Genomic DNA, 16,896 nt, shown 5'->3' on the forward strand with positions numbered 1-16,896 from the left:
GTGCTTACGTTTGTTTTTACCTGTGTCACTGCTCGGGTGTACATTACTGCGGCCGAGATGCTGACAGTCAACACGACCTGTTAATATTTCAGCACTCTCAGGGGTTATCTCCACTCCCAAATCCGTTCCGTGTGTTTCTTGGCCCCGGTTTCGTACCTATTTTCTGCTGCTGTTTAATTAGGCGACTGATGTCGGATTGAGTTGCAGCGACGCGGCAGCCGTGATAGAACAGAGACGAAATCCTGGAATCACTTCACAGGAAAAGTATTGCACATTATTATGTTAGTGATTTCACGGAATCAAAAGAAATGAAGTCTCTCCCGGCAGTGGTCATGCTCGTGTTAAATTAACAAAACGCCTTAACGACATCAAGATTTTTCTCGGTTAAAATGCACCACGGAGGTAGTTTGAAGTTGCTCGTGCTCAGCAGCATTTTAGGTAAGAGTTTCTTTCTTTCTTATTATATTCTTGTCTGCAATTGTACAATTTTAAATGCCTGCCAGCTCGAAATATTTAAGAAGTTATGTTTTATAAATTATGTCAGAGATAAGGATAAAATATTAAAACCAATTTTTGTTTTGTTTACATTATAAATATAAGGTTACCCATATTAAATATAGTACAAAAGTAATGTACAGTTTAAGCATGTACCTCAAAATAATAATTTATGAAAACCTATATCCGTTTATCTGTATTTAAAATGCATTAACTCTAAGGCAGTTAGACCTTTATTTAATATATATATATATATATATATATATATACACACACACACACACACACACACTTTATTATTTGTATCTTTTCCGTAAAGGGTTTGCATGTGGTGACTCTAGAAAGGTGACCTCATCACCTAGGACCGTCATCAGACCGAGTGAAAAGAAGTCGGATGAATTTGAGCAGAACATCAAAGTACTGATAGAGAACATCAGATCCTTGTCAAAAGAAGAACAGGGAGAAGAGGCCACACCAAATCTTCATCAGAGCATGAGCAGAATGTCAGCACCCACTGAGAGAATTGCAGTTGACAGCACTAACCTAGATACTTACTTGACAATATTCAACAGTTTATTCTCCATATACCAGCCTGCACTAATTGACAGTTTCATTGAAACTCTCCCTCAAACTTTAATTTGCACTTTGGTGGACAAACAGCACTGTGGGTGGCAAGGAGATTTAACTAGTATTGTTTTATCTGCATTGAATGAACAAGTACTTTCTGTGATCTCCTCTGTTAAAGCTGAAGCTTGCATGTCAACATCTAATCTGCGAATGGCAGACTCCACTATGGCTCAATTAAGCTCTCTTCAGGAGATGTTGATGAATGTTTTGTCCTCAGTTTTGTCAGACAACTTTTTAGCCTCATGGAACAGATTTACGGATATGGCAATTCCACCAGTGATGTCATTCGTGTCTGATTTCATGTTGAGTGCCCTTCAAACACCAGTGGATTTTCTAAACCTGGGATTACAGTTTGGTATTGATACCCCTACCATAGACAAGAGTGAGAAGTGTCAACAAGGTGTGCCATAGCTTTAGGTTAAGTTCAGTTCTTCAGGATTGTTGGTTTTGCATTGATTACAATACTTTTTTCAGTTTCAGTGCAGTAAGTGATTGTTCTTGTTTTCTTCTGTCTTGTGTATACAGGTGATCTTAAACAGCTTATCATGTGGTATGTCAGTGGAAGCCCATATTCCTGTTATACAGTTGGAGACATATATTTTTTGTTATTATTTAAAAAAAAAAAAAAGTAAAATATAAACTAAAAAACATAGCCTATTACTCTTTGCTGATGATAAAAATGTTCACTTCTGTTTATGTTTTACTTTAAAATGACTCAATTCATTCTATGCCTTGTTTTCTGTATTTAGGGGCATGAATCATAATGTAAGCTGGTCTTTTGGACAGTCACTTCTGGATATGTTTTTGGCCCCTGAAACTCCACCTTGCGTTTTCCCAAGTCCAGAATGCCAGGCCACAGGCAGCATCGAGTTGGGTCGATCTGGCCCTCCCTCAGTGAACATTCCGTCGTTTAGTCTCACCTGCGAACAGCAAAGCCTGAACCAACTCAACGAAACCCTTTGTGCAGCATTTTTAGGAGCAACATCTCAAGAATCCTATGTCCTTTATCAGATGTGTCGAGCACTCGGCACACTCTCTCAAACTGAAATGACAAAGGTCTGGAGGAACGCATGTCACATGATCAAGAACATCAGCTTAACTTTCATTGAGCCCTGCAGTGATCCTGGCATCGCACAGTCAAGTCGTATTGCACGGTCCACTCTCAACCTCAGTGAACCACTCTGCGACTATCAGAACTGGACTATTGCTGACGCTGTGGACCCAGCTCTGGTCACAATGTGCAGTGAAAATGATCGTGCAACATTCATTCTTGCAGTGTGTAACAATGCTGAAGCTGTGCAAGTGCTGGTCAGAAATCCTAGCAATGCATGGGTGTGGGAATTCTGTGTAAACGTGTCAGACACTAACATAGTGCACCTGTATTGTTCATATAACATGTGGACTGCTGAAAACATCGATCCATCAATAGTGACGTTTTGCTGGTATAATGACATGGAGAGATTTCAGTTTTTTCTGTGTGACAGTATGCCCTTCTTTATGGTTGTGTTCTCCAGTGAAGAAAACAACTGGCTGAATCCCAATTGCTCTCAACCTCCTCCACAAATCGACATCAACAGCCTTGTGGCTGAGTCGTGCAAATACTCAGAATGGAAGAACGTACGCGCAATCAGCCCTGAACAGATCTCTGTTTGTATACAAAATGATGAGGTTCGATTCATTAATGATGTGTGTGTTAATCAGACGTTTGTCACTGAACTTTTGCTTAACAGCGCAAATGCTTGGGTAGAGCAGTATTGCACATATTCTGTCAGGAATCCCCCTACAAGCCCACCGCCACTGAGCATTGAAGTTTGGTGTAACTATAGCACATGGATTAACATGTCTGTGGATCCGTCTGTGGTCGCTTTATGCAGGCAGTACGACCAGATCGGCTTCCATCAGAACGTCTGTTGCAACATACCCTTGTATGGCAAGTTGTCTCTTCATATTGACAACCTATGGCTGATTAGAGAGTGCTCTGATAATGACACCACAAATGTGTTGGAGCAAGTTTGCGTCTATTCAGATTGGAGCCAACCTACTATTGTAGACATGACTGACCTTGCTCTCTGTGCAGATCTTGACACTGAGAACTTCACTCGGAATGTATGTGCCAATGCTACGGTTCTCCAGAATCTGCTGGCAAATTTAGACAACACCTGGTTATTGGAGCAATGCTTAAACCTGACTGCGCCTGGCGGGGGGAGCCTGATAGGTGTCCGACTGGCCGAGCAGTGTCAGTACTCCAGTTGGGCTTTGGTGCTCCCGGATGCTGCTCTCCTCGCTCTTTGCTGGGACTATGACCAGGCCAACTTTATCTCTTTCGTCTGTGGTGATTCTTCCATGCTCACCCACATCACTCGGGAGCCCTCCAGCCTCTGGGTCGGCACTCTCTGTGCTACATACACATCTCCCCGAACCCCCAGTGTCAGTGGGAGCAACGAAACAGCTCCCCAGCCATGTTTAACTAGGGAGTTAGCTAAGAAGCTAAACTGGACATGCAACACAGACTTCAGCACTTTCTGCCAACCAGGTGCCAGTCAAGTCCAGGGTCTGCGGGTGCTGTTGCGCTGTGGGATAAAGAACATACAACCTCGTCTGGAGAATCTCATGACTACACGGGTGACATCGATGGTCAAGCAGGCCACCAGCCTGTGGGTTGTCCTGCTGTTGGCTCTAGAAGAAAACAATTTGATCTCTCTGAGGGTGACCGAGAATATTCAGCTTAGTGTATTTGACTCAGTTGTCATCTACATGGACAATGAGACCAACTTTGACAACAAGCGTGTGCTTTTGCAGTGCTTTGGGGTTGGTGTCATTATTAAATTGCTACTAACCAAACTAATTCATATTAAGAACAGGGCATATCATTTTCATTAGACTACTGTTTACCAAAAAAGACTAGAACTAGTGAACTAGTTTTGTATTTTGTAATTGACCCATGATCTAGCTCACCAACATGAGATGTAAGGTGTTAGACCTGTCACCAGATAATCGAAATCTCTTCCTTAGCATGTAATATAAACTTTTGAGTCATTTGATTTGTCTCTACTTTAGTATTATGATAGAAATACCTAATATATGTTGTTGTTGTTCCTATCAATGCTGAGATTGTTCTTCTTGTTATGTTATGTTATGTTATGTTATGTTATAGGACAATATTGTATTTATACTGCATTTCCAGTTAAAACTTTGCATGTGTATATTTCAGAAAGTTCTGACCAGTCTGATGCAAACCGGGAGAGATGTGCCCACTAACTTTTTCCTGATCAAGGCAACTTTATTTGCATGTTTCAATGCTTTGTCAATCTGCATTATCATTTATACACAATATCCGCTTTTGTTTGCTGAAATCAGTGTTTGAGTAGCACTTCTCATTATTGCTTTACAGGAGTATTTCCGTATTCCTCTGTCTTATTTGAGATCAGTGCTCAGTGCAGCAGACAGCATTATCGTGAGGGAGATCCTGCTGTACTATAACAGGAACTATGCCACTTTGCAGGTAGACCATCTCATCATTGCATCATTTTATATATATATATATATATATATATATATATATATATATAGGAACAAACAAGATAAATGCCTCATCTGATATAATTTACAGTCTTTTCTTTTTTTGAAGCTAACAGATGATTACCTGCACACTATGGTGTCTGTGCTCTTCCAAATTCACTTGGCCAGGGATATAAACCTGTTTTCTGAAATGGGTCTTTTGTTGGCACTAGCTACACCTTCAGACATCTTGTCAATGCCTCCGCTACAAAATAATAAAAATGCGTGAGTGTCTCGCATATATACCTGTTTAAAAAGAGCCATCTATTAATCACACCCTTCACTTCTTGTTTATTATTTTTATTATATAATTATTATATATAATATGATAAAATATATTATTACTATTTATATACTATTATAGTATTTATTTTTAGTTTAGTAATTTTTCAGATATTTCTGTTTATCTTTCATTTTTTATCTAAAATTCTTAATTTTAAATGTAAACTTTTTTTTATCCCATATATATATATATATATATATATATATATATATATATATATATATATATATAAACTTTTTATTTATTTTTTTCAGCTGTATTATTAAAATTGTTATACTTAATAAATGTGTAATACTTTTAGTTAACAATAATAACATATAAGGTTTTTAAGCATAATTCAAATTGTTTAAAACATCTCCGCTCCTCTACTTTTCTTCAGGTTAAGTATCATTAACTTCAGCATAAAAAACCTTTCCCTGGAGCAGCAGCAAGCGTTTGGTCGATGGTTCGGTCAGTCCATGAGCTTGCCTAACATGACAGCCGGCAGCTTATCCTTTATCAGAGACACCGGTAACCTGATCACCTATTTGCCCTTCCAGAGCTTCCAGTTCCTCTCACCTGCTCAGGTAACAGCCCCAACACCTCACCAAGGTACCTGAACCCATCTGGCTCCGGTTCACCCTCAGGCAGCTCAGCTGGGGAAAATGCCAATGCTTGCCACTGGTCCATTGTTACAGCCATGACCTCGTAGTCTGTTTTTAATAAATAAACACTGAAACGCATGAATTAGGAATGGCTGTGTAGTGGACTGTGGTGCTAACATCATAATGAAAGGTTCTTCACTGCTGTATTAATAAGCATCATATGAACAGGACATCTCAGAATACACAAATAAATATACAGTTTGGTAAACAATTTAGGATGTGTAGGATTTACCCTGAAACACATTACAAAGCAACAGAAACAGCAATTAACATTGAATTAAACATGAAAGGTTCAAAGTAGAAAGGACATACTAGTGTTTTCTTGTCCAATTTACTCTAATAATGTTTTATTTAAAACTTAGAAAAATCTGATTTTATAGTGCAGTCATTCCATTTTAAAAATTATACTTTAAGTTCATATTTAAAATAGCCATTTGATAGTTTGAAATGTCTAATAAATAGTCTTAAATTGTCAGATGACATATCTTGACTAATTTAGTTCTCATTGTTGTGTTTTGTTTTCTCAGCTGCTGGATGGTTTGGATGTCCTGAAGAGTAACCCTTTGGGTCGGTTTAAGCAGCAGTTCATTGCTCAGAGTATCACTGGAACCTTTGGGAATCTCACTGTCGACCAGATCAGGAGGTTAGTTTAATACAATGATGTTTTACTCCGTTCAGATCAAATTAATACAATTCCCTGAATGTTCTTTTTTTTTCAGATTTGGGACATGTGTAAAATGTAAATGTAAAAAGTTTCCTCTCGCACCCCTCCAGGTTAGGTAATCTGTCCTGTCTGGCTCACCCCAGCCAGCTGATGGCATATGCAGGAACAGATGCCTTCTCAGTGATCCAGGACAACATCAGGACGTGTGTGGTCCAGGGTTTAAGTGTTCCTAGCAATATGGTCAGTAAACATCAGCTCGTCTAATTTTAATCGTTGTAACTTAAATTCACCCTCTTCGTTAAAGAACAACCCCCACTTGAAAAATATCCCTTACGAAAATGAATTATGGTTTTACAGTAGTAAAAGGGAATTAACCATGTTTTTGTATTGATTGATTGACATATTGATTATCGTTTGTATAACCACAGTTTTAATACAAAAACCGCGGTTGAACTATGGTTAGTGTAGCAAAACCATGATTAATTTGTGGTTACCGCAGTTTAACTACAGTAACCATGTTTTTTTGGTTTTATTTGTGGTAAAACTATGGTTAATTTTTCGTATAGGATTGGTACATATAAAATAGCCTCAAGTTTGTGGTTACTTTTTGTTTTGTGTCCAGATTTCCAGCTTGATCTTGAGATCGTCTGACCTGCAGTCTCCCTCCAGTCTCACTCCTCAGAGAGTCTCTGAGCTTGGCCCTTTTCTGCCCCTGCTGGGATCCAGTGTCCTGCAGCAGCTGACCTCAGCCCAGCTCATGCCTGCCCTCAGCACCCTCGCCTCTGTGCCTTTCACCCCTGTACAGGTATGCACCATTTTTGCCGCACATGCATACATTTGCCACAGAAGACAAATAATTTGCCAAAAGCTGCAGGCCACCAATATTTCTTACAGGTCATGATTTTATTTTGCATTATTTGTTTTTAAAAAAAATGTATATATGTTCTTATGACAGTTTAGTTTTTCCCCTAACGTATTTATGACAAACAGCACAAACAGGTTATTGTGTCAGTCATAAGGAAGGCGATTTTTTTATATAGCACTTTATTTCATACATAGTGCTAATTCAAAGTGCTTTCCAAAAAAAGTATATTTGAAAAAGATATAGTTCCAAAAAGGTTAAAAAAAAAATAATGAAAATACTGTACGATAAAAATTGAAAAGTTGAAGAAAAAGGAAAAAATAAAACAAAAGTAAATGTTAAAAGGAATGTGAGAAACATTTATAGTATCATTCACAAAATTGTCAACAACTGCCAACAAAATCTTACATTTTTGTTTTCGTGTTTTAATTTTGGTAGCATAGTATTGGAAATATTCAACATTGTTTTATTTGAGTCTCTCGTGTTTCATCAGCAAGGTTCAGACGGTAAGATGTCTTACAGTTTGATCTATTCCATGCAATATTACAGTTCTAATATTGCTACCAGACAGCTAATCTGTATTTTTTCACTTGCATTTTGCATTTGCCATGTTAATTTTGTATACGGAGTATACCCAAGTGGGTGGAAAACTGAGTAGAGGTCAGTGGTTACAAGCAGGCAGTGTGGGTTTAGTCTTGAGGGCTCTGCAACAGATGGAAGACTACTGTCAGAGGAGCCATGGTATCTGATATAGGTAGAGGATTGTGTCATTGCTCAACCCTTTTAATCATTTCTGCATGAGCAAACATGAATTCTACTTGTCCATCTCAATGTGAACCCACAACATAAGAAAGGCAGTGGATGGGAGCACGAAATAAAAACAGAAAGCTTCAGATGTCAATAGAATATCTTTATTATAGGTTAAAAGGGGGAATGTCCTTGTATAAGTCAGAAAATGTGTTTTAGTTAAATAAAATAAAAACTACCTAATACCCATATAATTAAACATTAGGCACTTAATCTATCAGAATATTTATTCTTCATCTTGTTTCATTGTTTTCTAATTATTTACTGCCTTATTCACTGCCTATTAATAAGTATAGTTTTTTTTCTTCCATAAAGGCACGTATCATCTTCGACAAGATCTCAGCCAATTTTAGTGTGAGTATATCTTGAGGAAAGCTGTGCTTGCTCTGATATTTTTCTTCTTACATGTTTGAAAAGTCAGCCATTGTCTCGGTGAACCTACATGTGTGAGTGTTTGTGTCTGTGTTAGAGATGTCAGCACTTTTGCACAGCCAGCTGGTCCACAACTCCGGGGTATTTCAAGGACAATTGCATTGGCCTTTCACACACTCACCCATCAGTTACTCTTTATAGATTTACTTTGCATGTTTGAAAGTGCATGTAACATTTACTCATATGTTCTGTGTGATTTCGCAGTTCCTCAAGGTATAGGATTGCACCAGGCACAAGGAAGTTGTCAAGCTGCCTTTTGTATTTTGTGTCTTGGGTTTAAAGGAACATTGTAATGTAGGTCAGAGAGAGTGTCACTAGTGAGCTAGCTCACAAAAGGCTGCATTTATTTGTTCAAACATTCTTACTGTAAAATGTGTGTCATTTATTCCTGTAATTGTAAAGTTGAATTTTCAGCAGCCTTTTCTCCAGACTTCAGTGTCACATGATCCTGCAGAAATCATTCTAATATACTGATTTTCTGCTTTGTTTTCTAAATTTCTTTTAAGTATCTGTGACAACATTGATTTTATATGCTGCTAACTCTACATTTAAAATTAACACAACATTGTATATGCTACTAAATGTTTTTGTGGAAACTGTGTTTTTTCTTCTTTGATGTATTAACTAGTTGCTTATTAACATTCCTATTATTAACATATTGGCTGTTTATTAATACTTATAAAACACATTTTCTACATGACCATATTCTACATCCCTAATCCTGCCCAATACCTAAACTTAACAACTACCTTACTCACTATTAATAAGCATCAAATTAGGAGTTTACTTAGGTGAAAGCAGTAGTTCATAGTTTGTTAATAGCGAGAATTGGATTTTAAAATAAAGCGTGACCGAACATTTATATGAATATTACTTTTTTTTTAACAATGTAATGTAATAGTCTTTACTGTCACTTTTTCAGTTTTTTTGGAAATTAAAAAAAAATTATTTAAAGAAAATAATTTTCTTATTAAGTTGGCGGCGTTAACTTATATTTCTTTTTAGGTGGATTTAAGGGGGAAAAAAATGCATTTGTTATATATTTTTTTAACTAGATTGTGGTCTCAGACCCCAGTTTGCTATGATAAATTCTCAAATATACTGAATGTCATTTTGAATGATACAGAATATCGTATTTTGGAAATCTACAGTAAGTGTGATATTTGTGCTCTCTCTTAGCTGGCTCTCCCAGGCTCTGAGCATTTGTCTAGGCTGGGATCTCTTGTGAGTGGAGTAAAGGTGGAGACTCTGTGGACTTTACCAACTGATATTCTGCTAGAAGCGTTACCTGCTATGAGCCTTCAGACACCTGGGCTCACCCCCCCACAGGTCAACACTATCATCTCCAAACTCTGGGTAAGAAACTCCACTCTTTTTCTCTTTAGGCCTCTGAACATGAATATCTCATATTGGAGTATCAGTTGAGAGAAACAGCTGTAAATCCATAATTAAAAGAGCTTCAAGTATTAACACCAAGACTGGATATACATAACCATATGTAAATCAAATTCCATTGTTGGACAAGATGAGAAGCAAAAGCACCCCTTCAGTGGAATAGAAGAATTTCTGGGTTTGAATATCTCTTTAAGTGTCACATAATATTACAAAAATGGATAGTCATTTCACCAGATGCATGCTGATCTTGAATATGCAACTGCTCAGGAAATGAATGTGAATTTCTTCTTCCATGCTTTCAGGGTTCTAGTTCTGTGTCCCAGTGGATGGATAAAGTCAATCCTTTGCTCTCTAGCACTCCACTCCTCAGTGTGATCGCCCAAGTCCCTCAGCTGCTGATCAGAGACACTGCTGTACACACTCGCCTCTGGAACACACAGCAGGTATCGTCTAGTCCAGCCATACACACTTCATTTATCAACCACAATAACAGTACAATTATAGTTTTTTGATAATATTATATACTTATTTGCATACTGATACCTATTTTCTCCATTGTACATATTCATTTAGACTTACATTCATAATTTTGGGGTCAATTGGAACTTTTAATATTTTTGAAAAAAGCCTTTTGTGCTCACCAAGGCTGCAAAATACAGTAAAACTATTACAATAGATTATTCGATTATTAAATATGATTTATTCCTTTGGTGGCAAAGCTGAATTTTCAGCCATAACTCCAGTTTTCAGTTTCATATTCTTCAGAAATCATTCTAATATTCAGATTTGCTGCTCAATAAACATTTCTCTTTATTAGCAATGTTGAAAACTGTTTGCTGCTTGATTTGATATGTCAAAATCGTTTCAGGTTTTTGATGAACGGAAATTTCCAAAGAACAGCATTTATTTGAAATATAAGTATTTTGTGACAATTCTAAATGTGTTTTTTTTTTTATCAATTTACTTTTGTCCTGTAAAAAAAAAAAAAAAAAAAAAACCTTAACTGACCCCATACTAGTGTATGTCTGTTCTTACACTGCAAAAACCATGTAGCGTTTCATCAGCGCATAATCAAAACCTAAAATATAACATTATGTAAAACATTTACACTATTCATATGCTGCCTTTCAAGTATTGGTATTTCTTTAGGAACTGCAAATCTGGTTAAGACTTTTTTTTTCCAGAGTACAACACAGAACAAACAAATAATATTGTCTCAGACTTCACATGCACTCACAAAGAAATAAAATAAAATAAAAGATAAATAGAAATCAAAACGTAAGTAAAAAAAAAAAAATGTTTACTACCTTAGACACCAATTATAATGCTTACAATAATAAATACAGGTTCAGTAACTAAAGGTACAGTACCATAGAAAAGAGCTGCAAAAGTGTCAATCATTAGAAATGCAGGTAGTGTACAGCTCAACCCACATAGGAAACATTAGACATTGGTTTGGCTGCTAGTTCGTCTAAATATCCAAGAAATTATCCCAAATCTGGGGAAGATCTGATGGGCAAAATATTTATTTTCTCATATAATCTGATTAAATGTGTGTGTTTGAGCAAGAGGTCATAACAAGTGTGTCTTCCATCATGACACTCCCTATTACCACAGAGATCTGTATAATACTACAGAGTCTAATTACTAGTTTAATAATGGATAATGGATCACAACAAAGCTTCTTTGATTTAGCACACTAGACACAGCATCTCATGTTAACTAGCAGAAAATGAGAATAAAACCAACCTGAGTTGCTCTAGTACTGTCAGTGCCTTTTTCCGGGACATTAAGCATGAAAGTGTTTTGTAAATACCCCTTTTCTGTTATAGTTAAGCTTACAGAGCCAAGGAGTCACTGATTTCACTGTTAATGTATGCATAAATATTTACAGTACATTAAAGTTACAGTAATTGTGCCCCCTGACTTCTTTCTTCAGTTAAATAAAATTAGCTATTTTGATGAATACTGGAAACCATTTGCCGGTAGCCATTTAGTTCCATAGTATTTTTTTTCTATAATCTGAATTGTCCAAGTTAAAGCTATGCTAAAATCGAAATCCTTGATTGTTCCAATCACATCATTAAATTGTTTTTTCATTCAACAGGCTAAAGCTCTCTTTAAACAGGCTGTCATCTCTCACCCAAGTCTCTCACTACAAGAATTTCTGTAAGTTTGGCCTTTATGGATTTGTGAGTTCATTTTGTGATTATAAACCAGGTCTACAAAATGTATCATGACAGTGCTCAGTGAAGTACTTAAGCATGATCATGTTTTCTCTTTCTCTGACATGACAGATCTCTGGGGACACTGGCTACAGGAGTGAATTGCTTGGACCTTAGACGATTGTTCCAGAATCTGGCATCTCTATCTCCTCTACGTGACATTATGACATTTCTGAGAGAGCAGTCTGTGCCACTCCACCCCTCGCTGGTATCTAGCAAACCTACATTCAAATTCAGGACCTACATTTGACAGATTACCAGTTTAGTTTAGTTTCATTTTAATTCATAATCTTATTCATAGTTCACTGAATTAATCAATAAACTTTTGCGCAGACCTACCTGTAAATCGAGTGCAGATGTTTAGAATCCTGAATAATGGTTGGAGTATTGCACAAACACTCTCTTGACAGAAGTTTATTTTCCTTTTTCCGTACTACAGAAAAAATGTGTAATTGAGGAATTGTATGAGTTTGGCTTCTTCTCAGATTTACTTGGAGATTTGGGTTCTCAGATTGCCCTGTCACTTCCGTGAGTCAAAATTCAACTCATCAAAATGCATTAACATGTGTATATAAAATTGTCTTCACATGTTAAACTTCATGTTATTGCCTAAAGGCTGAGCACCATTAAGAAATTTCCACAAGATGAGATGGATTCCCTTAGGAAAGTTATAATACAGGACCCATATTACTTCCTACTGCTTCCCAGCACCAAACAAGCTGTCCTGGTGGACAGGATGGTTCAAAGACTGGTAAAGAATATCATTTTACTGTCTACAGGTCATGCACATATTTTCAGTGTGGATCTTTCCAGTTAATGATTGTGACAGGGTTAACAAACCCTGATTCTGTGTAGAAAATACCTTTTTAAAAGGGCTTTAATTTCAAAGTCCCTGTGAATCTCCAACCCCTATATCTTTGATTTTCTCTTCAGAATATGTACACTGGGCTGTACACTGAAGAGGAGTTTCGTTCGCTAGGTGTCATGGCTACATTTGTGACAGATGAAATGTTTTGGAAATTGGATAGGAGCTTTTTTGTTGATGGCCTGGAGTTCCTACAAAGATTCTGCTACAATGCCAATAAACGAGGCCTGGTGGCAGACATGCTACAGGAAAATTGGACATTTGGGTAAGGACAGTTAAAGCTTTGAAGGAATGCTCACTTCAAACCCAACAAGTTGTCAACAAACAGTTTTCTCTGCATAGCCCTGTAAAAAACTGGACATCAGAGACACTGAACCAAGTGGACCGCTTCTTGTTTTTTCTCCCGAAGGACACTATTCAGCTCATCCCCTTAGTGAGTGACCAGAAATGTATTTGTGTCATCTGAGCACATGCCTGTGTTTTGACCTGTCTGCATGTGTGCGTGTGTCTTCAGGGTTTGATGAGCTTAGAGCGCATCGAGAGGCTGTTCCTGAGTCAGCAGAAGTGGGAGAGGGGAGAGTTTGGTTCTCTGTGTCAGAAACCCTCAGAGCTCTTTGACAAGAAACAGTTTGTGCTTCAGTTCTTCCTCGGCTTCCTCAGAATAGGACATGCCCCTTGTAAGCACAATTCTCTGTCTTGACAGAATGTCATCTGTTAAAATCTTTCTGTTTACTTAAAATAAATAACAGATTGTGAAGGGGTATAATACAGCCGTATGGCTGTCACTTCATACTTTTGACCGCTCAACCCTTTTCATTTCATCTCTCCATCTCTGTGTCTTAGATACTGGACTGATCCCCACTTGTGAGAGCCTGCATGTGACACAACCTGCTGCCTGGACTATTGACAGCCTTAGAAACATGCCACAAGCTTCATTTCGGAGGTGCTTGGAGCTCATTGGCCAGGATCCATTTTTCAGTGCATTCGAGCTGTCAGTGCTTCTTACAAAAACCAAAGAGGTGCCTGAATTTCTCCATCAGCTCATATGCTCCTAAATAACATTCTCACAAGTGTTTTGCCATTTTTAGATATTATATTTTGTTGGTGCACGTAAGACATATGCTCCTTTTAAGTTTTCCACTTGTTGGAAATCCCATTAATATGTTGAGGATGTCCTGTGAATACCTGCATATCTGTGGCATAATAATAGTGGTGATTTTTTTTTGTCTGTGCTTAGGTGTATGGGATGCCTTCCTCTTTTAACTCTTCAGTGATCCCTCAGTTGGGTCGCATTGCCACTCAGCTTTCACTTGAAGAATTGGGCTCTCTAAGACTCTCTGAAATTCAGTCAATTTCAGCTATGGGGAATCTCAACACATGGACCAGCAGACAGGTGAAATGTTGATGAGCACATGTAAAAGTGAGCTGGAATGGCTGGTAAAATTGTAATTTGAAAAACACAATATACCACTAATCAATGAAAATACACTGATTGATTTGAACAAAAATACAGTAAAAACACAATAATATTGTAAAATATAATTGCAATTTAAAATCATTGCATTTATTACTTAATGCAATTTGAAATTATTATTTCTATATTTTAAAATGTAATATAGGCCTATTCATATAATGGCAAAGCTGAACTTACTCCAGCCATTACTATTTGAATTTAAAAAAATTGTGTAAAAATGTGAGAAAAATACTGTTACTACTGTTTTATATACATGTTGTAAATGACCTCTGTTTGCAATTGCAGCTAAAATCAGTATTCTCCACGGTTCTGAACTCAACCAGAAAGACTCCTAGCCAGTTAGACTCCAGCACTTTTGTGGCATTGGGGCACATTGTGTGTGGGATTGATGCACCAATCATGCGCATCCTGAATCCAGTAGAGTTCAGGTTGAATTATATAAAATAATCAAGTTAATTGCATGTGTGTTTCCTCCTATTAAATTGAATCTTGTGCTAAATGTGAAATGTGGTGTTTTTCTTATTCCAGTAAAGCAGTTTTGTGGCTTGGCCGTTTGTATCTGTCGTGCTCTGAGGAGCAGTTGCAGGCTTTGATAGGGCTGCTCAGTAATAGCTTGGCGTTTGGACCAGTCAGCTCCTGGGGATCAGAGGTCTTCATTGAGATCGGAGCGATTGCAGGTACAGCTCAGAGCTTGTAATCAGAAGGCTGATGGTTAGATTTCCACAGATATCCCCATCAGGACCTTGAGCTAGGGCACTTTAACCAAAAGTTATCAAAGATGGGAATTTTCCCCACAAGAAGTGTACTTTATGTCACTCTATTAACAGATATAGTTTGTAGCAGATAATTAGTATTAGTACTGTAGCTAAACTAGCTTGTTTATGATTTAATAATTGATGTTTTTTTTTGTCTATACATGGTGTTTTCGTGAATTTTCCCCTTTCTGTAGCGGGCCTGCCTGACATAGCCATGTCTGCATTAGTGAGGGAACAGATAGAAGGAATCACCCCACTTGCCATCTCTCTCATCCCAGCAGGCAAATTTGCAGTTAGTATCTGTTTTTTCTAGCCTCTTTTAGTGCCTTGCGCTGAAATGTATGATATATGCATGTGGTTATTTGACTGTGTTCATAACTATTAATGGCACGTCAAGTAGGAATATCCTTTGTCTTTTCTAGTTCCTGCCACCAATTTGACCAAAAATTATAAAAATCTGTTAATGTCATACCTAAATTGCAAGATATCAAAACACTCTTATGATGTCCTTTATTTTTTTAAATGAAAAGTATTTTGAAGTTACTTTATTACCGAGTGTTTCTATGTTCTCTCTTCACAGGTTGTGTTTAACCAGGCCCAGATTCGTATGTTCACGTATGATCAGGCCATTGCTGTGACTGAGGCCCAGCGCTCTGCTCTGTCTCCAGTACAGCAGACGGCCCTGTCCATGGTGCTCAACCCCTGGGAGGACAAACCTGTTGATTTCAGAGGTAAAACACTTTACCTATACTTTAATTTCAAACATATTGGTTATAGTTAAACGTGTGAGCAATCTCAAACCAGAATGAACGATTGATATTAGGACATTTTGGGTTTTTAAATGTTCTTTATTTTGTCTCACAATTGTTTTTGTGTATCTTTCAGGCAGGTCACTTGGAGTTGTAGTGCATCCCTGTCCTTTCTTCTACCTATCCAGCATCCTGATAATGCTGCTGTTTTCTCTTGGATGAGTTAGGTCTGTCGCTGCTGTATTGCTGCTATACTGAACTGACCTTTTCTTTTTAAATATGTGCACTTTAATGCTGTATATATAAGACTTATACAGCAAGAAATTACAAGAACAATAACTCATGAAATATTTATTTCGGCACTTTATAGTAGTTAGTGAAAATGTGGTTTTGTTTGACTGTTTTTGAATAATTGCTTGCTTGGAGAATAGTGTACCAACCTAGGTCTGTAATTGCCTAAACTGATTTGTTTTGACTTGTGATTTATATTCGACTTATTGTTCTGTTTTTATTAGTATTATTTATTTACTTTTTTAACTGCTTTAACAGCCTTCATACACTATTAGAATGATTTCTGAAGGATCATGTGACTGGAGTAATGATGCTGAAAATGTAGCTTTGATCACAGGAATAAATTACATTTTGAAATATATTCAAAGAGAAAGCAGTTATTTTAAATAGTAAAAATATTTCACAATATTAATGTTTTGCTGTATTTTGGATCAAATAAATGCAGCTTGGTGGGCAGAAGAGAATTAAAAAAAAAACATAAATATCTTACTGTTGAAAAACGTTTGTCTAGTAGTGTACATTGAAAGGGTTTGATTGTGAATTTTTATTTTTATTTCATTTGTAAATTCACTCATGTATTTATTCTGGCTTCTTATGTAACTATCTATATGCTCTAATACTTCATGTTGCTTGCAGTCAGACTGTATTTTAATTTTGTATTGTTGTGCATAAACCAGTGCATATATCCTTGGAAATAAAGTATTACAAGAAACATTATAAGGGGACTTATAATTATAAAACAACAACAACAACAACAACAATTATTATTG

The 16,896-nt window shown here is 37.0% G+C and overlaps 2 protein-coding genes and 1 long non-coding RNA gene across 3 annotated transcripts; all 3 read left to right on the forward strand.

The window, feature by feature from the left end:
* Positions 1–1,180: 1,180 nt before the first annotated feature.
* Positions 1,181–4,490, forward strand: LOC113105384 (uncharacterized). The gene is made up of 5 exons (XM_026266421.1): positions 1,181–1,522; positions 1,648–1,672; positions 1,872–3,930; positions 4,334–4,412; positions 4,480–4,490. The coding sequence occupies exons 1-5, from the start codon at positions 1,252–1,254 to the stop codon at positions 4,488–4,490; spliced, it is 2,445 nt and encodes an 814-aa protein (XP_026122206.1). The 5' UTR covers positions 1,181–1,251.
* Positions 4,491–4,513: 23 nt separating this feature from the next.
* LOC113105297 (uncharacterized) lies at positions 4,514–5,572 on the forward strand. The gene is made up of 3 exons (XR_003292333.1): positions 4,514–4,624; positions 4,751–4,905; positions 5,343–5,572. It is a non-coding gene; the product is annotated as an uncharacterized LOC113105297 (long non-coding RNA).
* Positions 5,573–5,695: 123 nt separating this feature from the next.
* On the forward strand, positions 5,696–16,746 carry LOC113105385 (stereocilin-like). Its single transcript, XM_026266422.1, has 21 exons — positions 5,696–5,701; positions 6,135–6,250; positions 6,382–6,511; positions 6,894–7,076; positions 8,256–8,294; positions 9,552–9,728; positions 10,070–10,210; positions 11,875–11,936; positions 12,065–12,200; positions 12,432–12,520; positions 12,608–12,743; positions 12,926–13,122; positions 13,200–13,290; positions 13,372–13,534; positions 13,701–13,876; positions 14,095–14,250; positions 14,617–14,759; positions 14,860–15,008; positions 15,281–15,378; positions 15,667–15,817; positions 15,972–16,746. Exons 1-21 carry the CDS (start codon positions 5,696–5,698, stop codon positions 16,055–16,057), a joined length of 2,625 nt encoding a protein of 874 aa, XP_026122207.1. The 3' UTR covers positions 16,058–16,746.
* The last annotated feature ends 150 nt before the right edge of the window (positions 16,747–16,896 follow it).

Source organism: Carassius auratus, chromosome 7, assembly GCF_003368295.1.
Source record: "Carassius auratus strain Wakin chromosome 7, ASM336829v1, whole genome shotgun sequence".
Classification (NCBI taxonomy): domain Eukaryota; kingdom Metazoa; phylum Chordata; class Actinopteri; order Cypriniformes; family Cyprinidae; genus Carassius; species Carassius auratus.